General features: G+C 41.1%; 2 protein-coding genes across 3 annotated transcripts in view; both read left to right on the top strand.

Annotated features, from left to right (window-relative positions):
- The first annotated feature begins 423 nt into the window (after window positions 1-423).
- nxnl2 (nucleoredoxin like 2) lies at window positions 424-2,783 on the top strand. The gene is made up of 2 exons (XM_026173512.1): window positions 424-935; window positions 1,774-2,783. The coding sequence occupies exons 1-2, from the start codon at window positions 634-636 to the stop codon at window positions 1,940-1,942; spliced, it is 471 nt and encodes a 156-aa protein (XP_026029297.1). The 5' UTR covers window positions 424-633; the 3' UTR covers window positions 1,943-2,783.
- A 62-nt stretch (window positions 2,784-2,845) lies between these two features.
- Window positions 2,846-27,480, top strand: part of csgalnact1a (chondroitin sulfate N-acetylgalactosaminyltransferase 1a) — a 37,967-nt gene continuing 13,332 nt past the window's right edge. For both annotated transcript variants that reach the window (XM_026173510.1, XM_026173511.1), the window contains exons 1-5: window positions 2,846-3,221; window positions 5,622-5,810; window positions 17,370-18,697; window positions 22,930-23,146; window positions 25,167-25,268. In XM_026173510.1, coding sequence (XP_026029295.1) covers window positions 17,887-18,697; window positions 22,930-23,146; window positions 25,167-25,268 — 1,130 coding nt within the window. In that variant the 5' untranslated portion in view covers window positions 2,846-3,221; window positions 5,622-5,810; window positions 17,370-17,886. The remainder of the gene's footprint in view (window positions 3,222-5,621; window positions 5,811-17,369; window positions 18,698-22,929; window positions 23,147-25,166; window positions 25,269-27,480) is intronic.

Below are 27,480 nucleotides of genomic sequence, written 5' to 3'. Positions count from 1 at the left end.
TGAAAATGATTTATCCTTTTCTGTCAGCGTTGCTTGTATGCATTAGTACTGAGACTAAAATATACTCTATTTTCGTCGTTTGTTTCGAACATGTAAATAAAAAGTAAAATTAATGAATAGCTTTCAAAACTACACTGAAGACACTGAGAAGTGAGATGAAGTATAAACAAGTTTATAATAATTTACTGATGAGTAATTATACCCCGTTTAATGCTATTTGATCATAATTAACCTCAACACACATACGCACATGTGATTTTTAAACTTCTTTAACGTTGTCTAGTTTATAGCTTTGCGCATGCGTACACCGATACCGGAAAGCGTCACGAGACGTCGTGCTTTACCTATCGCTATGGAGTAGTTACGACAACTATGCTAACTGACTGCTTCTTAATGCAGTGTACGTGCGCGCGCGTGTGTTTTACCCACGTGGCTAATGAATTACGGCGGTTTCTGCGTCCTCATTGGTCCGCAGGTGATTATCGGGATTGGCTGTAAGCTACTTTTGCGGAAAGGTAAACGGAAACTTCCCCGGAGAGTCCACACTTCTGAGCGTTGTGTTCAAAACTCGGCAACAAATATGAGCTAAACGAAACTCTGAACAAAACTCAAAGCAGCCGGACTTCAGCAGACATGGTGGAGGTATTTTCCGGACGCACACTCCTGAACAAGGACGGAGAGTTTGTGGATCCTGAAGAGGCTCTGCGGAACAAGGTGGTGGGGATCTACTTCTCCGCGGGATGGTGCCCGCCGTGTCGGGACTTTACCCCAATCCTGTGTGACTTCTACACGGAGCTGGTGGAGGAGAGGGATCCTCCGGCTCAGTTTGAAATAGTTTTTGTGTCTTCTGACAAGTCAACCGATGACATGGTTGAATATTACCACGACATGCACGGAGACTGGCTCGCTCTGCCTTGGACGGATGATTACAAAAAGTGAGTTTCATAATCTAATATTTCACATTTGAACTTAACGTAACATAATCAGGTGTTTTATTTATCTTATACCTACACAGTGCAGTCTGTACAGTCTACTAGGCAGTGATCCAGCTTATGTAAAACGCTGATGCGCGTCACTGTCGAGGATTAGGTTTAAGCGACATCAAGTCCAGAGTGTTCTCTTCAAAGTGTCCTTTATTTGTTTATTTTGATTTCCAGATCACGTGATTTGAGTTATTGGAGGGTTGCGTGACTAAATCAAAGTCAGATCCGTACACCTGTGAGTGCAAACTTTTCTCTCAAACATTTTTTTCTTAAATAAAAGCAGTTATTTATTTATTACATAGCTACTTTAAAGTCGAGTATCAAGTTGTTCAGTTTCTAATCTTGGATGGAGTTGCAGCTATTCTGTTCATTTCTTTTTCTTCCCAAAGTTAAAACTGGACTCTTTGAATGTTCTGTTTAACCATACCAGTAGTGTGATTTAAATATATTCAGCAAAGCAGATGAGTATTGAAATAAAAACATCAAACATAAAAACATCCATGTGCCCTTAAGTTAGCAGCATTTGAATGCTGTATCTAAGCAAAGTGAAGCTGTTTTTCTTACATTGTGTTTAGGTGTGTTGATTAATTGCAGCCAGTAATCATCTTTTATTTGTAAAATTTGAATTTGTGAGATATCTGTAGCCACAGTTGCCATCAAACTGCGTTGTTATGTGCAAGAATCTTACATGTATTCATGGAAAACTATCAAGTGTATAATAGATTCTTTACAGTGGAAGAAGTGTCTTTTTCTAATAAAGGCGCTTCTTTGTCTTTTTGTCCTCTCGCAGTGAGTTGAAGCATCGCTACAAGATCACAGCAGTGCCCAAACTGGTGATCGTGAAGGAGAACGGCGACGTGATCACGGACAAGGGCAGGAAACAGATCCGAGACCGGGGCCTGGCCTGCTTCAGGTCCTGGTTGGACGCTGCTGAGATCTTTCAGAACTTCAAGGGTTAGGAAAATAGAGGGCCTAACGAAGCTAATAAAATCTTCCTGCTTTCCATTTCAGTGTAGCCGTCTGACAGGTCGCCAGATCACCGGACAGCTTATGTTTCTGTTAGATGAAGATCTGCTTGTTTTTAATTCATCTTCTGCCCATTTTCCCGTCAGAGGTCGAACACCAGTAGTTAAAAATGCAATTTCAATGAAACATGAGAAAGAATAATCGTATTTAGATTCCAGTAATTCTTAAGAGCTGGTCTAATGATGGTTTTGCAGTTATTACTTGGGCATAAGGAGTCAGTCTTGTAGTGTAGTGGCCATATAGTTGGAATAATGACACCGTCAGTGATTAGACTGGATTCATCCAGTTCTTTTTGCCACTGGATGTGAAATCTGCCTGTAATGTAAAGGCTTGACTGCACAACCAAACCACGACGAGGGCAGCGCTCTTATTTTTACTCCCAATACCTGAAATGGTAAGAAATGGTAGCTGATGAAACACCTCTTTATCTATGGTAAAGAACAATTGTGAAGTAGTGGGAAAGAAACTTCTCAAATCGCAGATCTTCTGTCATCCTATGCATTAACGATAAACCCTCAGGCACGTCCGATAGAGAAATTGACCATTTCATGTGACTAATTCAAGCCAGCTGCTGCCGTTAAAGTACATGTATACAGTTAATGCGCTCTTCAAACATTTAGCCAGACTTTGCCTCTGTTAAATATGTATTTTGTTTCTATATTACTCACCTTTGTACATAAATGTAGTTCTATCTCAAGCTGCCTGTATATTTTTATATTCTGTTTTTAATGAGTTGTTAAGATGGGCTATTATTAAAAATTTAATAGAAGAAAACTATTCTGTTTTAATTATGATTATTATTACTATTTTTTTTTCAAGGTTTGATTATGTGTTGTAGTGCTGAAGAGCTGTTTGATGAACAAACAGAGTGATTCCCTTTTGCCTCATTAAACTGTGGAAAGCCCACAGGATCTGTTTCCATCGTGCTGGCACATCTACACGCATGGTCCTAATTACCTGTTTCCCTCGTGTGCGCTGACACAGCTGTTATCACTTTGTGCACGAAGCATCCAACAGACCTGGTGAATAATGATGCGTGTGCGCGGGCCATCTTCTCCAGGTCTTGTCTGCTTCTTAAAAAGAAGACAAGACCAGAATCTCAATTCTGAGATGAATTGAGTCGAGCATCCAGCGTCTCTTCAAGGACCTTCGTCAAATCTCAGAGGACTGTGCAGACCAAAAGATCTGAGTTTATTGATGCAAGTCTTCAAGGTAACATAACTCCAACTGCCACGTTAGATGGATTATTTATTGTTAAAATATACTGCAGTTTGCATCATTATTCCTCTGGGGAAAAGGATGAAGACGGTGCATTTCCACGGTGTGCCATGTGGTGTAGCTGCAACACCATTTATGAGTGTGAAGACTGACGGTTCAGTTTCGTCTTATTAAAGGGTGTTTTCACATTTATCTGCTTATCGCGGTCAATTGATTTTTCATCCGAGTGGGAGAGATCTGAGTAATGTCTGAGTATTTATTGATCGTGTTGAGGAGTTATTAAAAAGAGAGCCACCGGCATGGGACCCTATTTACCGCTGTTCGGTCTATTTATAAGGCAGTGCGGATGAATTTTATTCATTCATATAAAATCCTTATGTCCTTTGCGTGTAAAGGCCACTCATTTCCTGGTCCTCTAATGGCAACGAAAAGTAACTTTTCTTGTAGGCTACCCGTTAAAACATTTTGCAAGTAGCCAAGGATATACATCTAAGTGTGTAATTCCTTCAAGTTCAGAGGCAAACGCTGGACTCTTCTGTTTATTAGATATCTCTAGTTTCTACTTACTTGCTCATCCAAAATTGAATAAATAACTTGTATATTAATGCAGATTATGTTTCTAAAGTGTATCTGAGTACTTCGCCACCGCTGTGTATCGATACTCAACAAGAGAACTACATTTTTACTCCAAAGACAACAGTTTTTGCTCCGTGCCTGTCACATGATTTGGGTCCTCAGAGAGCCCCTCGGGTCACTTGTAGATGAAGATGTGGGCTACACATTTGGACTTCTTGTTGGCCTTACAAATGAAAGGCAGTAGTGTTTCCTGCTGCTGTAACGGTGTCTTGAGTAACAAGGCTGTCTTTATGAGAGGACCTTGAGGGAGGGAGGCGGAGAGCTGGGCGGACCGGCGGACCTGCACGGAGAGAGCGCATCGGGGTCAAGTTGATCACATTAGCTGTCTGACTTCCGCTCATAACCTTCAAAATAAAACTTGTTTAAAAATATATATAGTCCCCCCCCCCCCCCCCCCCCCCCCCCCCCCCCTCAAAGGTTGTTGCTAGATTTAACCTGCTGTCATTCAGATTATTCATCAATCAGTAAAGTTGTCGGATTTAAAAACCTGAGGCAAGTCAGTAAGATTAATAATTACATGATAGGGAGAAAGCTTTCTTAAGAGTTATATAATAGGGTGGCCAGAAAGGTATACATGGAAAGATGAATGAAAATGTAGACAAAAAATTTTTTGTATTATCAGAGCTCTTGAGTTTAAAAACAAAAAAACTACAGTAGTGCCAGGAATATACAGATTGTTTTCCTGTTTTGAGCAATATCATAAGAAAAACAAAGCAATACGAACTCTTTTTGGTTTTCCAAACACACAGAACACAGAGAGCAACTAACAATGTCTTTCTCACTGAATGGACGGAATAAAAATAGTAAGGGTAAAGTTAAACAAGTAGACATTGCATGTGGGGGTTAATGTACAGTGAGATTTGATAAATATTTCATAATTTCATCTTTGAAAAAACCTCCAACCTTTCACTGTTAAACTGATTTTTACATGACTTAAGGCACAAAGAAGTAAGTGGACGACTAACAGAGGAGCATGATGAGACTTTTCGCAAACAGAACGCCAGTATTTTGTACTGCAAACAAGACAACTTGAGGGGAAGGAATGGGGAAAGTTACCCTATGTTAAATGCAATTTCCCCAGTTGGCTGGGATACTTTTTTTTTTTTAAATCACCATTCAATTTAAAAAGCAGTAGTTTGGGACACAGTCTTCATTGCTTCATTGCTTTTGTTTGTTTGTTTGTTTTTTGTTAAGTTGTTGCTGGTTTCCAGTTTCCAATCATGATGGCAACAAGCCACATCATCTCTTAATTACTAGCGGATCAGTACTTTGTTTTTAACACTTAAGTTCAGTATGTAGCCCACTGGACTGTATTAAATAAGTCGTTTTCTTGGAAATGAAAACAACAACAACAACATTACATTGATTTAGTGGTCATTATAATGTGTTCAAAAGTTGCAAAAATAATATCATGATTCATTTCATAAATCATGACACACTGCTCTCCCAGAAGTTTCCTTTATGGGTTAAAAGTATCAGTATCGATCAGCATCGCCAATACTGGCCCTGTATTTACTTGGTATCACTTCTACTCTTAACCACGTTTCATTATCAGAAATTGTTGCTTTTAAGGATTTGTGGTTTAATTGAACAAAAATCGAATAACTAATATGAACTGGGGAGCTTTGAATAAGTGCAGGTAACTATTTTCCATTTTTAGTGCTTTTATTTTTATTTCTCTTTTTAAGCTAATGTAACTGGCTTGGATGAAAAGCTTTAGCAAAGCTTGATACATAATTAGTGCATTTTATTGTGAAGGCAGCAGGCTTCTCGTGTTCCGGTGCTGTTCTCGCTGCTCCGCGGTACAAACGCTCACACCCGCTCCTGGACAACCGAAGAGTCGTCTGTGGACCGGTGGAGGGCTGCAGGACGGTTCCGCAGCACCGGGACTAAACAAACCTCCGCTCCGCTCACAGTGGACCGGACTGACGACTGCTGGGACAAGAGGTAAGTTGTCCGCATGAGAGGACGCTGAAATACAGATGTAGCCTGTCGATAGCCGTACTGTAAAATAACAAAAGCCTAATATTTTAATAGGGAACATGTGCGGAGTTATTCTCACTTATTCTCTATCAGTGCAAATTGTTAGTTTATATTTGGATTGTCTGTAATTACAGGGTTTAGCGATCAACTTTTTGTGCGTAATTACGCCCAACTTATCAGATCATTTCCCCCCATAATGCGCTTTATGGAGATATCAGGAAGAGGCAAAGAAACGTGCAAAAATGTGTCCACAATTTTGAATTTAACTTGTGTTTGTTTTTGCAGCAGCGCCTTTTCTGACATTTAATTCATCCATCCCACACTAATATTTAATACCAATGCAGCACTAATCACTGACGGGGTCCAATCAGTGACTCATGTGTAAGGTCACTCCAGACCAAAACCACATAGAGGATCTGAACAAAACATCACCCACAATGATTTCAGCTGAGCAGACCCAGATAATAAAATTACATGCACTCAGTCAAAGTGTAGGCTTCTTTCTAACAGTATCCCACTGAATCTCACTCACTCTCTCTCTCCTGCTCTCTCTCACTCTCTCTCTCACACACACACACACACACACACATGCATACATCCAGTACACACTGCTGGAGGTTTTTATCACAGAAAAGGCTCTAATCCTGCTTAGTGCGCTTACTAACAAGTACCTAGCACCCTGAAATATTTGGTTTGCATGCTGGCAGAGTAGATTGTTTTTTTTCCTCAGACTTGAAGAGTGAAACTTGAGGGATTACTCAGCGTGTGAGTTTGTTTGGCAGGCAGACCGTGTGTGTGTGTGTGTGTGTGTGTGCTACAGGTCTGTCATGGTGTGCACTTTTTAAAAGCTGATGTGACAATAACATCAGCTTTTATGTGTTAAGTGCACGTCTGTGAATGTTTACAGTTTTGCTCTCCCATGCTGCACCATCGTGTTTCACATTTCAGACAACAGTGTCGTGCGGGATAATTAGCCATTGACATTTCAAATGCTCTGATGTAACATCCCTGCAGCACAGTGACAAATGAGATCTGATGATATTACAGTCACCCTCGCTATGTGTCTTTTGATTCTTTCAGATGGTTCCAGTCTTGAGAAAACTATTGAGTTAAATGCAGATCGCATAAATGGCACTGATTTATCGCCCTGCGTTGGTAGGGCCGGCTGACAGTTAACAGTATAAATTATCAACAGCAGATGGTGGAGCTGGTTTGGTAGCAGTTAAAGAAACCTGTTGTAACCCCTTAAAGCCAAACCACAAGCCTTCACCTTAGCCTTGCTGCGAGGTTAGAGTTGAGAAACGTCTGATGGTAATTTCTGTTCTGCGGTGTGCGGCTTCAGGGAGAACAGGGAAGTCGTGAGTTTGCCTCATAATTGTTTAGTTTTTTTTCCCATTGCACAAGAAAAGCAACGGTGAATGCGCTGCAGGTGTTTCTGGTTGAGATGAGCAGGTGTAAAAAAATGTGGATGCGCCGGATTTCTTCATTTTCTGTCAGCTTCAATTGTTTGCCGTCTTGCCATAATCTGTTGTCATCTATTTATAACTGTCCACCTGCAACCGTCACCGTCAACAGCGGTAAGACCCGTGACACAGGAAGTGTCTCACTGTGTAAACCACGATTTATTATATTACATCGCGATTATGCAGAGGCTTACTGTGCCCTCTATGAATTGGATTGCGGTTTTCATTGTGCTTCTGTGGATGAGTTACTGCCGTCTCAGAAAGGGCAAATTAGCGGGCACTGTATATATGTGTATATAACCATCCATCCCTTTCCTTAACTGCTTATCAGATCCGGTGTTGCACTGGCTGGAGCCTCTCCTGTAATAAGGTGAAAGGCTTGCTGCTGCTGGCCGGCAGGAAGGGTGGGGGTGGGGGGGGACAAGTGCGTCAGATATCAGTGTGTTAGTCTGTACCATTAATTCCCCTATTAAAAGAGGTCCAATTGCACTAATGGACATTTCACATTCATAAAAAGCAGGAAAAGGTTGAAATTTCTGACATCAGTGAAGCAGAATGTGGGAAGTAATTCGATTTTTTATTTTTATTTTTTTTTTAAACTTAAGAAGTGTCTGCTTTATTTTCAGAAGAGTTGCCACTCTTTATTCCCTGCTGCAATGACCCATTTTCCCCATGGGGACCATTAATGTTTAATCTGATCCAATCTAACCTAACCGTGAAGAAATGGAGCACTTGAAGAGAGGGAAAGCAGGGGGCGGGGTTGGACGGTGCATGTTAACACAGACACTTGTAGTGAAGTAGAGGCGTGTAGGCTTTTTCGTTGTTTTCGTTTTTTTTAAAGGGCCTTCCAGATGGCACGCCGACTGGAAGGATCCGGAGAAACCGGCCCCTAATGAATGGGAGGGAGAATCACCTGAGGGGACAAGAAACATCAAAGAAAGCTTTCTCTCACCTTCCTACCCTCAAACAGACTCTTTTAATCCCGACTTTTTCCTCTCTCTGCTTCATTTTCTCCTTGCAGCATGTATCTCATCTACTCGCTTAATAGTTCCCCTCGAGTTATCTGAGGATATAGTTGTCAAACTCACCACCCACTTTCTTTCCCCACTCGTTTTCAAATTTTATCTTAATTAATCTCTCCTCCTCTCCTTTCCTTTCCTCTCCTCTGCTGTCCTTCCCTAGAGGATGTTCCCCAATTTTCCAGTAAGATAGCCAGAGGGCAGGTTCAGACAGCACTGTGTGAAAAGAAGACATTCAGTGAGGCCAACAAGCACACAAACACATTAACATCCCTGCCCTGCACGGTAACAAGTATACCACTCGGCAGAGGCTTCAGAGCTAGGATGAAGGAGAGGCAGACAGTATGGAGCAGAGTTTAAGCATGCATGCTTCTGTGGTTTGTACGGTTGCTTGTAGACATCTCAGGGGTCAGTTACTCACAGACAGTTTATGTGTATGGAAGGAAAGGGCCGAGGTAGGAGGAGAAGGTTGTTTTTAAAGGATTAATATTCTCTCATATGAACGTGCTTTACAGATGAGTATATGAAATGATGGGACTTAGAGGAAGATTTAAAGAACGCAACATTTTTTGCAACCACTCATAATTGTATATGGTCAGTAAAAAGCATAGCAATATACTGAATTTTCTGATTTATTTATTTGCATACAGTAGATAAAGCTATTGCTCCTAGCTGGCCCTGGAAGCCTGCCTGTGTTGTGAGATTCCTGTTTTTTGCCTTCAATATTTAGTTTTGCTCACTGCAGCGCCAAATGTGATGGGAGGAGTGGGCACGGCTGCATCTGGGTGGGTTTACTATGAAGGGAGTTGAACACAGCCAGGCTTCCTTTGTATTAGCTGGCTCGAAAAATACCAGTCAGAGATAAAAGTGGCTGCTTTGCAGGTCATGTGGCTCTTCTTCCGCACAAAGTGATTCCTATGAGTGCACCCACTCCAATCGGGGATGACGATGATAATAAAATGGTGATAAAATTCTATAAAGAACAGTAATAACACAAAATTAAAATATGACACGTTTGCAAATAAGGCGAGAAAAAAACTGTTAATTTGGAATTTAAAGCACAGAGCGGTAAACATTTTAATTAATTTATCGCTGAGCGCCCTCTCAGTGCTGCTGTTTATTTCTGAGATGACGACTGCTCATTAGAGCCCTGAAACTTTAAACTGGATCCATTTAAACATTAATGGTTGTGTATCCTGATAACAGAGACGTTAGCTTCCCGGCACAATATAGGGAGATAAATTTTATGACTTGATAGACGTGTTGTGTGTTCCGGTAGCTGCAACTCCAGCAGTGTGAAAGAAGCTTAGAAGCAGATTTTTTAAAAAATATATACATATAAAAACATTTATACATTTTCCCAGTCACCAAATAATACAACACACAGTTTGCACTAGTGTAACTTTCCAGCTTGGTTTAATTTGTGACGTTAGTAAAAGCGGCTTAACAATTTGCACATGTAAATGTACTCGCCCATTAAGGAATCGATATTGGACTCAACAAATGCTGTAAATAAAAGAATGAAATTAATGCAAAGTCTGACCATAGTTTGCTCCCTACCAGCTTATGTGTTCACCATAAGTTACCAGTTGGTGATTTAGGTAAAAAGAGAGCCACATGACACAGGAAACTCTGACTTTAAGCTAAACCATTAATCTTGCTTCTTAGTACACCCCTCTAGGATTCACATGGTATCGTGCTTGTGACTGTTTGTGTAGGTATTTGACTGCACCCACTGAAGGATTCTGGGCATGCAACCTACACAAACTTGCTTGTGTGCAGAGAAAGAAACCAACCGGATGTAGCTCGACATGGATTATATGACGTGAAGAAATGCAATCTATGATATGTTCAAGTTGAACGCTGATTATCTGAAAAGATTATTATTATTTTTTTTATCATTTTATCTTGAAGACGTCAACTTGGATCCACTCTTTGAAGCTTGCCTTTCTTTCTTATTGTGGTTTAGTAACAGTGCAAATAGATAAATGAATCACTTAAAGCACATTTGTTAATGATTAATAGCTGATTAAAAAAAAAAAAAAAGTCCACTAGGTTCACCAGTGTATGAATGTGTGTGGGAATGGGTGGATGACTGGATGTGTAAAGCGCTATACAAATACAGGCCATTTACCATTTTTACAAGAAACAGTCGATCAGTCACAATCCATACAGTTATCTCCAGAGAAGTTGCCGGCTGGGTGGCAAATTTGATTGGCTGACTGGCCAAAAAAACAAAAAAAAACCAACAAGAGCTCTGCTGGAGGACAGTTTATGCATCAGAAACTGTTCAGTAATCTAAAAAATTTTTTATAGATTGTTTTGAGAGATATTGCCGTCTGTTAAAATAACAAACCTCGGAAATATTGGAAAGTCTGGCGCTTGACTGTTTTTGTGTACAGCCGGCATTCTCTGTTTTCTCAGATTATACTGTGCTCACCTTTGTTCTAGATTGTATTATTGTTAATTAAAAAAAAAAAACCAACAACTTTGCGCACCTTTTCCCGTGCTGCAACACATATTTTGGACACTGCCCTCTAGTGACAATTAATAGCTGAAACATGTAGACAACAGTTGCGTGCAGGCTCTGTGTAGACAATCACATAGGTGTGATTGTAGAGGCAGAGCTGGACTTGACCAGAGGCTCTGTAGCCCCTCCTGATATGTCAAGTCATTACACTCAAGCTGTGACCTCTGAAGTCACGGGAAGTGGCATAATTTGCAGTTCCCTAAAGGTGAGTGGGTTATAATCTTCAGTGTTTAAATGACGGCGTGTTTGGAGCCTGTTACAAAACCAGTTTTGATATGATAAATAGGCATGAAAAAACATGCAAAGACAGAAACCCCCCAGCATTTGATTCAAACCCAGGACCTTTTTACTGTGAGGCAACAGTGGTAACGACTCCACCACTGTGCCTCCCTACGTCTAGCCCGCTTCTTTAAATTGTTTTAAGGTTTAAAATGAATGCATAACTCAGGGCGCGGCCACTTTGAATAATTCACGAGTGCCATTTTTCTTTGTTTGGGGATTTGTTTTTGAGCTGCTTCCTATTTGCCAAAATTAGCATTGCACAGTGAAGGACAGATAAAGGAACTAAGCTAGAAAGCCAGTGCTGTCATGAGCTGAGAGCATGAAAATATGGTCACATCTACTTTCCAAACCCAACATGGCACTAGGCAAAACAGCTGGGCTTAAGATGGGAGTCCACAAACTGTGGGGTGACGTCACTTTGGCGACATCTATCTTTCTCTCATAATCATGCAATCTGTGCTGGCATTCCTTTTATATCTTCAGTCTGGCGCTGCCACCATCCCCACTGATGTCTGTGGGGGAGTATAAACAAGCACATCTTGAAAACAGCTGAATGCGAAGTAGGGTGAGTATTGAAGTCTCTTTTTCAGAGACTAAGATTTATGAACAGTTTGCTTGTTTGTTTGTTTAGTAAAATGTGGTTTTTCAGAGCGTGTTCTGGCATGAGCATGTTAAGATTTCCCCTCATGTGCACTGTAGATCTGAAAACGATCAAAACCCAAAATGCACAAAGTAATGGAAAACAGTGGCTGCCATGAACAGGAGAGAAAAAATCTACAACTTTGAAGTGCAACTATATAATAATTCAATAGGAGATGCAGATATGAGAGATAAAAAGCTTAAATGTGCAAAAGTGCTGATAAAATCCTGAACAGTATAAGTACAGTGTCTTCTGTGTGTTTCTGCTTTACAACCACCCCGCCTGATTTTCCAGGCCATTGCACTCTCTTTCACACAAACACTCACACCCTTTGAAAAGATGCATATACTGTGAATTCCCAGTGCATATGTTTTTATGAAAGAGCGGTCTGATGGAGACAACAAAGACAGTCTGCTCTTTAAAAATGACAGCAGGGATTAAGATGCGTCGTTTGTCGCGATGTTGCGGTCACGAGGTTGCTTCTCAAATGCCTCAGGCACTTAAAGGTTGGCCTGAAGCACAGAGAGGGGCACACAAACAGAGATATGCTGTCACCTGCGTGTGATTTCTGCTTCACAAGTGTGACTGAGACTCACAAAATGGGGCAACGGACAGAGAAGAAATTCATTCTTTCTCTCCCCCCCCCCATTTTTTTTCTAAGTGCAAACTCCTGCAGCTTCGGCTACTCTCTCAATACTCGTTGCTACACTTTGCTCACACGTTATCTCCTCTCTGACTTATTTTCACAAAGATGAGCACAACACTTCTAACAGGTGTCAAGAGGAAGACAATATTTTTGATGCACAGATGCGCCTATTTCAGTAGAAGCACACACAGTGAAACAAACAGGCATAAATCCCCTGGGGACAGGAAACAGCAGCGGGAGGGGAGGAAGTGATTTTAGCGGCTGACCCAGATGCTGCTGCTGGGAATATCTCTGGTCACCAAATACTAAATCATTCTTTTTCTCGGTCCTTACTTTCTTTTCTTTGTGACAGGCAGATTATTTTTCCGCTCTCTACTGGATGTCTCTCTGCATCTGTGTTTCTATTTCCGGCATATCTAATAATGGGGACAGCACATTTATCAGCTGCGACATCTCAAAAAGTGAAGAAATGTAATGTGTTGGTAAACAAACTAGCGTTCGTATTGCCTGTAGATGTATTTGATGCATTCTGCAAAAGAAACGTGGGAAAAAGATTTCTCAAAAGAGTAGCTCAGTGTACTATGAGGACTGAAACAACCATCAGGAAACTGTTATCAGGTGTTGGCCCTGCCAAGCACTGACTTAAAGGTGGAGGTTGAAGAGACACAGTGGCAGAGAGAAAACACAGGAACTATTGTGGTAAACTTCACGGCAGGTTTGTTTTTTGGGCTGTTGAAATTGATTTATACTGAGAATCTGATCAGTTTATATGATTTCCTTTCTGAGAAACAGTATGTTTGGATTTACGGTAGATGCAGACATCTGTGGTTTTCAGGTCTCTGAAGGATCTCCACAACAAAGTTTTCTGCTAGCACAGACGAAAACTTTAAATCAAGTTAGAAATGTTTTTGAATCTATAGCCACACCTGCACTCAAGAGTACTTGAGGCTTTACTTGGCTAAGGGATTTGAAGCTTGAAGTGCTAACACAAGAATCCTAACAGCATCAGTGGTGATATGCTCCTTTTAAACACATGCAGTCATGTCAATTCACTTCAGTTTTATTTACGTAGCGCCAAATCACGGCAACAGTCATCTCAAGGAACTTTATATTGTAAGGTAAAGACCTTACAATAGCACAAAGAATACCCCAGCATTCAGATGACCACCTATTAGCAAGCATTGAGTGACATTGGGAAGGAAAAACTCTCCTTTTAACTGGAAGAAACCTCCAGCAGAACCAGGCTCAAGGAGGGGCAGGCATCTGCCGCACCAGCTGAGGGTGAGGGGAGTAAAACGGGACAAAAGACATACTGTGGAAGAGAGGTGGAGATCATAATGCCTAATGATAACTAATGGCAAAGTGAAGAAGAAAGTTTTTCAGAGGACTCTGTGCAGTCCTGTCAAACTTTCAATTTATCCTTAACTGCTTTCATAGAAATTAAGAGGATGAGTAGCAGCCAAGTGCTGCTACTACTTGATTAAATGAACATCATTAGATAGACTCACAGATACAGTGTGAGTCTATCTCTGCAAAAACATTTGGTGGTTTTTTGCTGGTGTGATATTGTGACATTGTGTTAACACAATGTCACAATATCACAGTGGACCTGACCCTGCAATACTCGGAGAAACTGCAGAAAGTCCAAGAGCTGCATGCCAAACTCTGCATGCCTCAGTTAGCATGTTACATGTTTAAGTTCAGGACAGTACAATTAGAAAAAGACTGAACAAGTATGGCTTGTTTGGACGGATTACCAGAGGACAGCGTCTTTTGTCTAAAAAGAGGATCGCAGCACAGCTTAGCTTTGCAAAGCTGCAAAAGAACAAACCACAAAACCTAAGAGATCTATGCATAAACGGATGTCCACAAACCTCAATGGACTGAAGCAACGCTTTAAAGAAGAGCAGGCTAAATTTCCTCCAGAGCCTTAAAAGAGACTGATAAAGTCGCACAGAAAATGATAAATGATTGCATTAAGTAAGTAAAGGTGCTTCTACTTTCTTTTTCACAGGCCTGAATAATGTCTCTCACTATTTTACCATAGCTTGTTAGCACAGATGTAGCACATGTCAGACACATTGTGAGAATAAACATTTTATGAGCATGCGTTTACTTTAGTGCTAGATGGTAACAGGAAACTATATGCCTGTAATTATTTCTCTGCGGTGTTTTTGAGTTGAGGCCACGGCTATCCCCGTGGGGAGTCAAATAACCAGGGCTGAATCAATTCATTCATTCCGGTGGGACTCGGCGGTTTGACTGCAGGACTCTGCTTATAAATCAAAGTTACACCAGCCTTCTTTGCAGTGATGAATATTTCTCACATACCTTTATGACTTGGAATGACCACATTGCCATAGACAACATATACTTTTGTTCTGTCAGGGGTACATTTGCAAAGGTTTCAAGAAGCTGAACCAAACTAAAATGGCGCAGGGAGAGAACAATCACCCCAGCCTTAGTCAGCTGATGGCTCAGTTGACGATAATCAATCTGCATGCTAACCTAATCACCTGCTGGCTGTAGCTTCATACTCTCCTCCCACCACGAGCTTGCATTTGACAATGCAAAGCAGCGCATTTGTTCCTCAGTAAAAACGGGAAATTGACCATCACAATGCCAGACCCAGGCACACGCTGTAATTCGTGTGAATGGCTTGTGATCACATTTACTGGCATTAGTTCGAGCGCAACTGTGCTACAGGAAGTCAAAATCATCTGGAAAAACCAATGTAATTATTTAGAGGAGGTTCCCTGCAACTCTCAGCTAATGAGAAGCTTTTGTGAACGAGCCAAAATGAACTGATTAAACTGCCATTAATGTCATGCCACATGTTTTGAAGATCCATGGCTCCATATAATGATATCATGAGGACTTTTTCTGTAATTCAAAGGACGATACTCGATGTGAGGAGCCGCAGCACGCTCTCCAGCACTAACTCAGCCACTTTTCCCCGAGCGTCCTCTCCTCAAACATTTTTTTAAGTCAGCAGCGGAGGTCCTGCTGGAGAGACGCCCTGTCTGTCCTGATTCAGCCATCTGTTAGAGCACAGTCCAGTATTCACTTCTGCCATATACTAATCCTTTCATTACGCTCAGCTTCAGGCTGTCCTGTCAAAGAGCTGACTGTGTGGGGAGTCAAGAGAGACCGGGACTGATACACAGAGATACATTTACAGATACATACAGGAACACTGAAACACCTTCCCACAAGAACATATATATGCATAGACACGCACACAAAACGTCTATTTATGCTCAAGACTTGCATTCAGACATCCAGATACACCATACTGCTGCTCACCTTTCCCACGCAGAAGACATAAAGTACAGAGTTATCGCTTAAACTTTACAGCTTGTTGTTCACCACTTAGTTTTACTTTGTGACGTTTGACGTTTTTGGATTACCACAAAACACAAAGCACGTCTGGTGCTGATCATGTCAGTGGTTGTATCTGCATTTGGCTGGTAGCGGTGAATGTTTGTCTGTTGTGTAAGATCAATTTTGTGCTGACTAAATGTTCTAACATGGCTAGATCAAGTCTTTTTGGGATGACGGTTCCTTTTTTGGGACAAGTTGTTATTTTTACCATCTGTGCCAGACAAAAAGTCATAAGATCATCACTTTTATTACAGTTTTTCTTTCGTAACATAAATCGATGGGATATTCTAACCAAGCCCACAAAATTTGTTCTAAAACGGTGGTCCAAACAACTAACGTTGCTATCCACAAAGCCATCCCAGTAAAAATGCTGCTCAAGAGCTTTTGTGAGGAAAGTTTAAATATAGTCCTCGAAAAAAACAACAATGCATAACCCATCATTCAGAAGCATGTCGAGGCAATAACATGGACTAATGGTTTTCTATATGGCTATCAGTCTCTCACATTGCTATAAAGGAAATTTGAACCACTTTTCTTTACAATGTTGCTTGTTGAGTTTTGCAAGCATTCATTAAATACATTTATTTGTCTTTGAAGGGCCTACTGCGGCACCTCAGTCCAGGTGAGGTCTGGACTTTGACTGTGTCATTGCAACACCTTGATTCTTTTCTTTTTTCAGCCATTCTGTTTTAGATTTGCTGCTGTTCTTTGTCCTATTGCATGACAATTTTGTGCCAGTTGACAAATTGTCACATGGATGGCCTCACATTTGTCTCCAGATCTCCAGATCCACATTTGCCAAATGGTGGACAAACCAGACATCTTGTGGTTAACTTTAACATGAACATGTTAAATGAGGACTGCAGAGTCGGAGATGTAGCTTTTTGATTTTTTGCAGTTTGTCTGAGCATTGCATAATCTGAGCTTTATGCCAATAAGTTCATCAATTGCATCAACAGCACCGGGCTGATAATAACTCTTTTAATTCATATGGAGAAAGTAAGGGTGTATTTACTTTACTGTCTTTATTGCATGACTGTGGAAACATAAAGAGCAATAATATGACACTACAGTCCACTTCATGTGCACATACCAATACACACACTGCAGGTACAAATAGCTGCATAGGTGTATGCATATTTTCCTCTCTATTCCCTGATCTCTCTCTCTCACTCACACACACACACACACACACACACACACACACACACACACACACACACACACACACACACACACACACACACACACACACACCTTAGCACATATGAACTATAACTTCTGGAGTTTCAAGCTCACGCTCCCTTACTTACTGCGTCATATCTTCAGTGACAACATTGTTTTCCAGGAGCTTTAGTCCTGAGGCAATGCTTGGTTTGGCAACTTCTTGCCACCCTAAAACTAATATGTCAGAGTAGCCTGGTCTATTTCTGATTCAGTGCATATTTAAAGACACACCCTCCAGTGTTTAGAGAAAGCTGGTGCACGTCAAAATGTTAAAAAGAATTGTTTCCAATAACTGTCCTTTCTGTCTCTCTCCTTTCTGTTTCCTTTGTCAGGAAAACAGCTTTGGAAAAAAAACAAACAGATGACTACTGAGGATTAGAGTTCTATGAATTTTTTTTCTTCTTTCTTTCTGCATCAGTCGCATTTGTATAGGAGACTATTTGGCTGAGCATTCGGATACTGGAAGGAGGACAGGAAGAGGACAACATGGACTTAGTGGGAGAGTCAGAGCAAACAGATGAGTCACTTATGAGTGACAGATGATGCAACAGTGTCTGGAACAGTTTCTTCTCACAGACCATGGAGCTAATTGGACCAAGAGAAAGGAAGAAAGTGTTTTTTCACAAGTGTCTGCCTTTTTTCTTTTTTTTCCTTTATTTTACCAGTGACACAACAGTCTCAGGCAGTTGGGAACCAATGACCTAATTCAAATTAAATGACCTCACACTGATATGTAGCCCGCCTCCTCACCGGGTGATGGAACATAAACACAAGTCAGACATCATTAAGGCCAGAGTGTGTGAGGTTACATGATACCTCTGTGGGTTTAACCAGGAGGAGTGAGTTTTGATGTTGCGTGCAGTGATGTTACGGCGCGGACTACTGTTGTGGGTGTCCCGTGTCGGGGGGCTTCTGGTGCTCCTCTGCTGCTCACTTTCGCTCCTTTATGTGATGAGATGCAGCCCGCCATACTCTAATGACCCTCCACTGAGTCATATATTACCCCACGCTGGATCTAATCATCCCAGCTTGGGAGGCACGAGGCCGGAGACCGGAGCGGGAGCCGCTGGGGTCGGAGGAGCTGGGCCTGCCCACAGCGGCGGTCCTCCGAGTGCCCACTCTTACCAGGTGCTCCTCCAAGAACGTGAGGAGCAGCACCGCCTCCACATCTCCTCCTTGAAGAAACAGATAGCTCAGTTGAAAGAGGCATTGCAGGAGCGCAGTCAGCAGTTGAAAGGAGTACAGGAAAGCCTGAAAAGAGCCAATGGAGGCCCAGCAGAGGGGCAGGAAGGAGGCGCTGCCTCACAAGGAGGTGGTGTTGGAGAAGCTCAGGTAGCCAAGAGCCAGCCGGCGGACCTACAGGAGTTCCTGAAGGCCCAGCTGTCAAAAGCTGAGGTGACCTTCGGCATCAGGTTGCCCAGCGAGTACGCTGTAGTGCCATTTGAGAGCTTCACCCTGCAAAGAGTATACCAGCTGGAGATGGGGCTGACACGTCATCCGGAGGAGAAGCCTGTGAGAAAGGACAAACGAGAGGAGCTTGCGGAGGTCCTAGAGACGGCTCTGCATAGCCTCAATACGCCTTCATCTGAGCAGGACCGCAGGAGTGCAGTGGAAAAGGCCCAAGCTAGCAAAGTCTACACACCATCTGACTTCATAGAAGGTGAGAGTATGTTAAATCTCAACCCAATCTCCTGAAATATGTGTTTATCTGCAAATATTTTATCAAAGGTAAACGTGTATGGTATCAACAGAAGCATCAAAGTCTCAGCTTAAAGCTTAAAAGTTGCACCTTTTGAAATGTGTTGGTTGCAGCGGTATGGCACAACTTTTACTTGAAGGGTGAATGTTTCTACTTCAAGTTTCACTACAGCTCAGAGTGTTTGCAGACAAGGCGGCGTCTTCCACGCAAGCTACAGAGCAGCCAAAGCAATCATAAGGAGGTTTTTGTTGTAGCACCTTCTTTGCACCCAGCAACCAACCAATACCAGTGACAAATACCCACAGTGCATCGCTGTAAAGGATAGCGCCACACTGGATTTGTAATGCAAGATAATATGAGGGCCAGCAACACAATAATCATCCTATTTTTTTATTGTTATGTAATTGTATTTGAATGTGCTAAATTGCCCTGCTACTGTTGGCTACTGGGATATTGTATAACTAATATATAATTAAGTTTCTTAAGAGCTACTTGGTTGTGTTCTGCCGCTGATTTCACTCTTTGCCTTTGAATTTAACAAATTACACATTAAATAATTAATAATAATAGAATTAAATGCATATTTCTTTTTGACACTGTGTTAAATCTAAACTCCACTAACCACATTTGTTTTACTGTCAACAGCGTTTCTCCTCAGAACACAATTACTCTAATATCTTCTGCTATCTTGCTTTACCTTTCTCTCCTTTTCTTTTGTCAACATGAATCCCTGGAAGGTCAGAAATATGTGTATTTGTGTAAAACCACAGTCATTATATCCTCCTAGTTTGTTCTTCTGCAGCTATGATCATAACCTCAGGAAATGAGCACAGCTGCTGCTCAATCACAGCGCAGGATCTCTTCAGACACGGTGTTTTAGTGTGTGTGCCTACTCTTTGAAGGTCACTATCTTCACTGTGTGAGCGGGTGGAGGTTTTAAAGAGAGTGATGGGGCACCTAGCTCTGTAGAAATGAGCCAAAGGTCACCATGTGGAGCTCCATGCATCTGTGTTAGCTTGTGCGTGGTCCTGTGCAATCTAGGTCTGTGTTTATGTGGTTGTGGCTTTAAAGGATGTGCGTGCATTTGTGCATCTGTTTGTGTTCACGCAAGTGGTCTCCACATTTCTTTAAGTCAGCAGCAGGGAAATGCAGTTTTTTTGAAATGAAATGGAGACACTCGCTCACATCTCTTGGGCTTTTTTCCCTTTAATGGGCTTGGACATCGATTTTAGGTGATTCTCGAACAAACAACGTTTTATCCAACCAGTCAGACAAGTGAAAGCCAGTCTAGATAGCCAGACTAACACAAGCATCTTTGGGGAGTTTGAGGGCTGCATTAGCAATCTAGTGAGCTGAAACTGTACACAAACACTAGAGGTATGCAAAATGAACTTGCCAGCAACTATGTTGTGGCCTTAGAAAGAGAAAAAGAAGTGCAGTTAGACTAAAAAGACAGAGACAGGAAGTGGCGGCACTCAGTCTAAATAGTTTAACGTATTTACTAAATGAAAGATTATGGTGTCCCTTTGGGAAATGAGGCCTTGGCTCACAGGAAGCAGGCCAATTTAACAGGAAGGCCTTAATTCAAGCTGCTATTAGGCAAAATCTATGGCCGCAGAAATCCCTCTGTTCTCTTCTTCTTTTGACATCAGTAGTATTTTGACTCTCTTCCATCTGTCTGTCTGTCTTCTGTCTTTGAACACCAAATGCCTCTTTGCAGGAATGAGTTTTTTTGCATTCCAATTTCCAATTTTTTGTTCCACTAGCCTCATGGGGTATGTTTGCAAGCAGTAATCTGTTAGTAATGTCAGAGTAATTGGAAAACAACCTCTCTCTGGGGAAACAAGCTGACATACAGCGTCCATCAAGATAACTGACAGACACCGTGGAGAATGTGTGTGGTTTACGTGGCCTCATTGCCTTATTTTTTCCACACAAATCATATCAGTCCAGTAAAGAAAGTATTGATGACAGAGATGATATTTGTAAAAAATAGGATTCCATGAAAAAAAATGAAATATTTTACATTTAAAAACTAGAGATGGAAAAATATTTTACTTAGCGCACAGAATTCTTATGGGGAGTCAAAAGAAAGATGCACTGTGGAGAAACCAGGAAAACAAAATTATTACGTGAACTCAAGAACAAAAATTAAAATCTGCCTTTGATTCTGGATTGTATTATATTGTCAGCAGTTACATTAGAAGTGTGATATCACTCTTTTACCTGAGGGATGAACATAGAGCTAGAGCCATTTCCTGTTAGCTAAGCCTAGCTTAAACACACACACAAAAAAAAGGTTTTTAGAAGTGCTCCCAAGACTCCAAATGACCTCAGCAGGTAGAGTCTGCTCTGACCCTTATCCTGTAAAGAGCATCGGTGTGCTCCAGTCTAGTTTATTATTCAGGTGAACACCCAGCTACCTAAAAGAGTCCACTATCTCAGTATCCACTCCCTGGATGTTCACCGGTGTCAGTGTGGTGGGTCTGCGTCTCCGGAAGTCCACCACCAACTCCTTTGTTTTCCTGGCTTTGATCAGCAGGTGGTTATGCTGACACCAGTCTACAAAGTCCAGAGTCCACTGTCTGTACTCTGAGTCGTCCTCACCTGTGATGAGGCCGACTATGGCACACTAGCTTCAAAATGTGGCCTCCTTGTTTGAGGCTTTATAATTTACAACTTACCCTCCTAAGTTTTTTTGTGAACTTCAATCAAACCTGGTAATTTACTTTAATAAGCAGACAGATTCCTATAAATATGACACTTTTTTCAGTACATGCTTACATCAGTAAAATTACCCCAAAAAAACAGACTTTAAATTAATATAAATGTAAAATAACATGAAACTAAATAAACATTTTTTTAAATTGAGAAAAAAAAAAGAGCTAAGCCTAGCTTAAACACTGCAAGCAGATGATAATGGCAAATCAGCAGAGAAACAAAAACAGCTTTCAAATAATTGAGAAACTGAAATGAAAATTATTTAAATGAGTCCCGCAAATTCTTAATGTACAGGGTGGGCTATTTATATGGATACACCGTAATAAAATGGGAATGGTTGGTGATATTAAAGTCCTGTTTGTGGCACATTAGTATATGTGAGGGGGCAAACTCCTTAAGATGGGTGGCCATTTAGAAGTCGGCCACCTTGGATACAACGTGGATAATTTTATTCTTTCATGAGTTATTTACAAGTTTCTCTTTGTTCACAGCCATTGACATGTTGAAGAGGTTAACACGTGAGGAGCGGATCGAAATTGTGTTGATATCTGGTGAACGCAGTAACCGGTTCAAAAAAGCGCCCCTCTGACAGCTAAACCCATCTGTTCTCTGATTGGATTGTTACATTTGTGATTGACATGACATTGACCAATCAGATGAAAGGAAGAAAAATAGGGTCAAAATTCATACTTGTAACTTGCAGGGTTTTTTTTGGCTAAGTCCACACACAAATCTTTTTTACGCACACACAAATTTTGTTTACACATACAAATCCTGATTTACAAGTACAAAATATTTATGACCACATTTTGAGCCCATAGATTCTGGGAAATGCAGTTTTCTAATGAAAAATACCTGTTAAATGCTCCCTTTTGGCAGAAAATTAAATCTATAATTAACAGCTCTCACTAAACATGTGGCTAACACTTAAATCACTTACAAAATAACCAAAATGCTGTTATCAAACAATACATGTACATGGTCCAGTAAGCTGGGGTGTTTACATGATATTCAACTGGTACTAAGATGCCCAAGGTGTGTCAAGAAACTAGGCCCGAGGACCGTTATCCACCATCTGTCTGAACCTTTGATAGAAGACAAAAACCTTCGAAATTCTTACCCTGCCATCTGAAAGTCTCAGCAGAAATCGAGGCACCACACTGGGTAGTCTTTTTCTAATCTTATTTGTCCACTTTTGGTGAGCCTGTGCCAACTGCAGTCTCAGTTTACTTTTCTTACCTGAAAAAAGTGGTATGGATCATCTTGAACATGTTTACACATTTAAATTAATTGCGTCTATGCCATTTGATTAGCTGATTAGATATTTGTAATAAGAAGCAGTTCAACAGGTGGATGAGTGAGCATATAGTGGAAAACAATTACACCCTTACTGTTTTATAAGAAGAAACAATGATGTTGGCTGTATTTAACTTATCTGCTCCTGATTTCATGCTCCAAATCTCCCCCGCCAGGTATCACGCGTACAGAAAAGGACAAAGGTACGTTGTACGAGCTGACCTTCAGAGGGGAGTCAAGTAATGAATTCAGACGCCTGGTCCTCTTCCGGCCCTTCGGACCACTCCTGAAGGTGAAAAACGAGAGAGTGGACACAACCAATGTGCTCATCAACATCATCGTCCCGCTCTCCCGACGCACGGACAAGTTCAAGCAGTTCATGCACAACTTCAGGTGAGTTAGATGTTTTGACCTGCAAAGTCGACAGACAGTTGCACCCCTATAAATTATTCGTGGCGGCTCTTTCTATCGCATGTTACTAATTCAGAAAAATGCGATACTCAGTGTTATTCAAACCAAGTTTCAAACTTTAATTAAGGATCAACCAGACAGAGACAGGGGCTGAGGAGATTAGAGGGAAGAAAATTAACATCAGAGCGATTTTATTTTTACTTTTTTTGGGCATGTAATTAACATTATTGAAACTGCATGCGTTGTCTTATCAGTTAATTTATTTTGCTGCTGGTAGGCATAATCTGAATATAAACAAATCTGAGAGACTTAAAATGACTCAGACCAGAACATGAATAAAGATGTTCTCGGTGATCACAGCCATTTTTGTCACCTCATTACCATAGGGAATCTATTTTCATACACACTTTTAACGCGTATGACTAACACCTCAAACACACCGCACTGTAGCTTCAACCACACGTAGAGCCAAGCGGGTGCACGCATGAGACAAAATCACAACAGATTTTTTTTTCTTTAAGAAAAAGGGTCAGGGTTAATGGAGTTTTCTAAGGTGAAAATAAAATGAGTCATTTCCGTAATTTTCGTAATAATTCACACTCACAGCTATCAAATCTAATCACCTGAGAGCAAAACATGCTTGGTTCAGCCCTGCAGCCCGTCAAAGCTGAGGAAATGTCTTCCTTAATGTCTGTGATTTATTGTGCTGCTGCTGCTGCTGCTGCTGCTTATCACAGCTCTTTTTACATGGTAAATCCTACTTTAGTGGCAGTGTTGCAGCCCATTAAAATGCCCCCCTGGCAGACCAGCGGTACTTGATATACAGCACGGCAAGAAGTGTACTTACTTGAAAGACTTGGGGAGTCGCTGAGCAAACACTTCACCCTCATCTATTATAAAAGTGCACTGAGTAAGAGAATAGTGTGTGTGTGCGTGTGTGTGTGTGTGTGTGTGTGTGTGTGTGTGTGTGTGTGTGTGTGTGTGTGTGTGTGTGTGTGTGTGTGTGTTCGAGATAACATTGGGTAAATCCAAGCTTATTATGAGTTCTTTGTCCACAGTTGGAATTGAAAATATGCTTAATATATTAAAAGGAAAGACTATTGATAAAAAGTCCTGCTTGTGAGATTTGTTTGTATGCAGGCAGATTTTTAAATTGATTTCTTGCTTTTTACACACTCAAATAATTAAGAGATGGGTTTTTGTCTGCTCTGGCCCCAGCACAGAATTAGACTGCCTCATCAGATCCCAACAAAAAATCAATTTATTTCAATTTACTTCTAGACCAACATTTATAGAGGGCCTTTTATGCGACAGCGTCAATAATTGCAGCAAAAATGTTGGCTCAATATTCCCCGCACATTTTATTTTTTTTCAAGCATTTTTGCCTCATGTTGTGTGCTATGAATGCTATGAATCGCCTGCCCTAACGTCCCTTTGGGGAAGATGTTGACAAACTGCGTGTGCACATCTGCGCATTTGCATGCATACCTCGTGGGAGAGGTGAATTATCTGCAGCGTGTGCTTGTGATATATTTGACACGTCTCCATCAAAGAGCTTTCAGGCATCTCCACCTGGTGTCTGTTTTACTCACAATAAGAGCTTCCTCTGTGTGTTAATACGGGGTCAAAATGGGGGGAAAGCCTTGAATACAGATACAAACGATAAATTTTATTTCCTTTTTTAGAATAAATCATCAGGAAATAGTGAATGTTTAGGTTCCAAGATCCAGTATTCAGTCTGCTGGCCAAAGCCCAAAGAAATTCAGCTTTATAAAGCAGAAATCAGAAAATACTTGGCTCTTATGATGAACTACTTAAGCAGCTATTCATTTCATTATTACAGTTGTTGTGTTTTGGCACTGCATGGATAGATCCTCCAACCAAAGCTGTATTTTTAAAACCCCTCATGTCCTCTTCCTTCCTGCACACCCCCAAATCCCAGTCTCCTCACACACTTTCATCCTTAATATCGCTTCCTTTGCATGTTTGTGTTTATGTACAGGGAAGTCTGCGTGCGTCAGGACGGCCGGGTCCATCTGACGGTGGTGTATTTTGGGAAAGAGCAGATGAGCGAAGTCCAGAGCACTCTGGAGAACACATCCAGGTGGGTTGGAAGTGGAGCCAAGAAGTGGTCTTTGAATTATAATTCTCAACACAAGAGTATGAAATGCAATTTACGTAATGAAGTGAACGCAGCCCCAGCCGTGTACCCGCTTTTAGAACGCGCTGTAGAAATGTTTCCACTGTTTCAACTCTTACCCTATAAACATTTCCTTGGTGCACAAAGCGCACACACCTCCTGGCTCGCCATTCTGCCACAGCCAGTCATCTGTCTGATAAATAATAGAGCAGTGTGCCACCCATGCCGGGTAGCTGAGAGCTACCAGCCAGCACAGATAAATTACAACAAGCCTGTGATCCTGCTGCCCTCTCGCACGGACACCCACATCTCTCGGAGAGGGATCGCTGTCGCCCAATCGGGAGTCAGATCCGCTGCGCCGCAGATTCCCTGAGGGGGTTGCTATGGTGACACTTGTCGTTTCCCCAGCCTCGAAGGTTTTTGTGTGGCCTTGAATCAGTAGGACTATCACCGGGATCACACAGCGTGTCTTTGTCTCACCGTGCTGAGAGGAAACCGTGGAGATTTAAAAAAAGATAGCATTGCACGGTCTTAAAGCAAAGTGTCAGATCAAGTGTAGAGAAGGCAAATTTAGAACCTGTGAATGTGAAAGGCAGACACAAAAAACATACAGTTAACCCGAGGCCTCATTGATTTTAGTGTGGGAGCCTTCTTAAATAAGTGACAGTGAAAGTTTGTACAAAACAGAAATTGAAAAGAGTTGGAGCTGAAGGTGCAGTCTGGGAAAGAACGGCATTAAATAAACTGGAATTTCCGGTAGTTTTTCTGCTTTGAACTTCCATCTCTTTGTACTCTTCTCATTCTACTGTATTCCTGAGCTGTGTGGAAACATATCTGGGTGTGAATCACTGGGTGTAATCAAGCCTGCACTCCTCTTCCCTTTTATCTAACGTTCAGGCTGAGGCTGAAATGACTGGGAATTATCATGGCTTGTTGTTCTCGTATCTGGGATCTGACACAGACAGACTATGCACAGATACAGTCAAATGTAACCTGCTCTTTAGCTTGCAAGGAGAGGTGCACGTCTGTATGTGTTGCTGCAGGTAATGATTTATTTTTAAGAGTTAAGCATTATTCTTTTTTTTATAAGCGGACTGGAGTCTATAAATGCCAAGTATAGTGACAGAATTACATCCCAGCTCTAATCTGACACTTTAACTGTTGTCACCCATTTATAGCGTACATGAATGGACTGGTGTTGGAAATTAGCTTTAACTATATAATACCCTGCTCACTGCTTTTAAAACTGTCAGGGTTTTTTTGTTTTTGTTTTTGTTGTACAGCTATAAAGATTAGATAAATTTACATAAACTAGTACATGGCCACGCAGCAGTATTGTTTGCTGTGTTTGTGCAGTTGTTAAGCTAATCACTATGAGAAAAGTCAGAAATAGCAGTGGTACTTCCTGTTTATATAAATAAATAGATAAATATAGGAGTCATTGTGTGCAAAATGGATTTACGTCTGTGTAATTAAGGGACCACATCAACCAGTCGTTGTCTGGTTGTCTAAAAAAACAAGTGTATTTGTTGTACAGTCATCATCCAAACACTGCCCACCCCCATTAAGTGTGTAATAAATTATTGGTATAATAACTGTCATCATGATTGCATAGATGTAGTGATATCTATGGGTAAACCATGAATTCTGTATAGCTATATTTTAGACTTTTCATATAGTCTATAAATACAGTGAATATAGTAAAATGATGTTATACATAGGCAGACAACTATTCTCACTCACATACACACCTGTTGCCAATTTAGAAGCACACATTTACCCAACATGCAAATGCAAAGGTGCAGAGAGAACCCAGGCACTGGGAGAACGTGTAAACAGCACACAGAAAGGCCAGCCAAACACAACACATTCTTGTTATGAGACTATAGTGCTAACCGTCATGCCACTTTGTCATGAAATCAAAATGACACAATGCTTAAGTGTTATAGATGCATAATTACTATAAATGCACCATTTTAGCCCTTCGGTAAATGGTTGCCTATATCAGATATAGAAATGAACCTTCAGGGGTTTAACATTTACCTTTTTCCTATTTTGGTTGCTCAAAAATTGGCAATGTAGAAGGATTTACCAGGTAACCAAACAGACAGATTGATACCATGAGGTAAACATTAATGTTAGCATGCTAATGATGCTAGCATGCTTTGATGTTAAC

Source organism: Astatotilapia calliptera, chromosome 7, assembly GCF_900246225.1.
Source record: "Astatotilapia calliptera chromosome 7, fAstCal1.2, whole genome shotgun sequence".
Lineage (NCBI taxonomy): Eukaryota > Metazoa > Chordata > Actinopteri > Cichliformes > Cichlidae > Astatotilapia > Astatotilapia calliptera.
The sequence above is the reverse complement of the archived record's forward strand: the minus strand, read 5'-3'. Positions and strand labels throughout refer to the sequence as shown.

Coding starts and splice junctions, on each gene's coding strand:
- nxnl2 (XM_026173512.1), top strand. CDS start 634: ATGGTGGAGGTATTTTCCGGACGCACACTCCTGAACAAGGACGGAGAG. Junction 936..1,773: donor TGGACGGATGATTACAAAAA/GTGAGTTTCATA, acceptor GTCCTCTCGCAG/TGAGTTGAAGCATCGCTACA.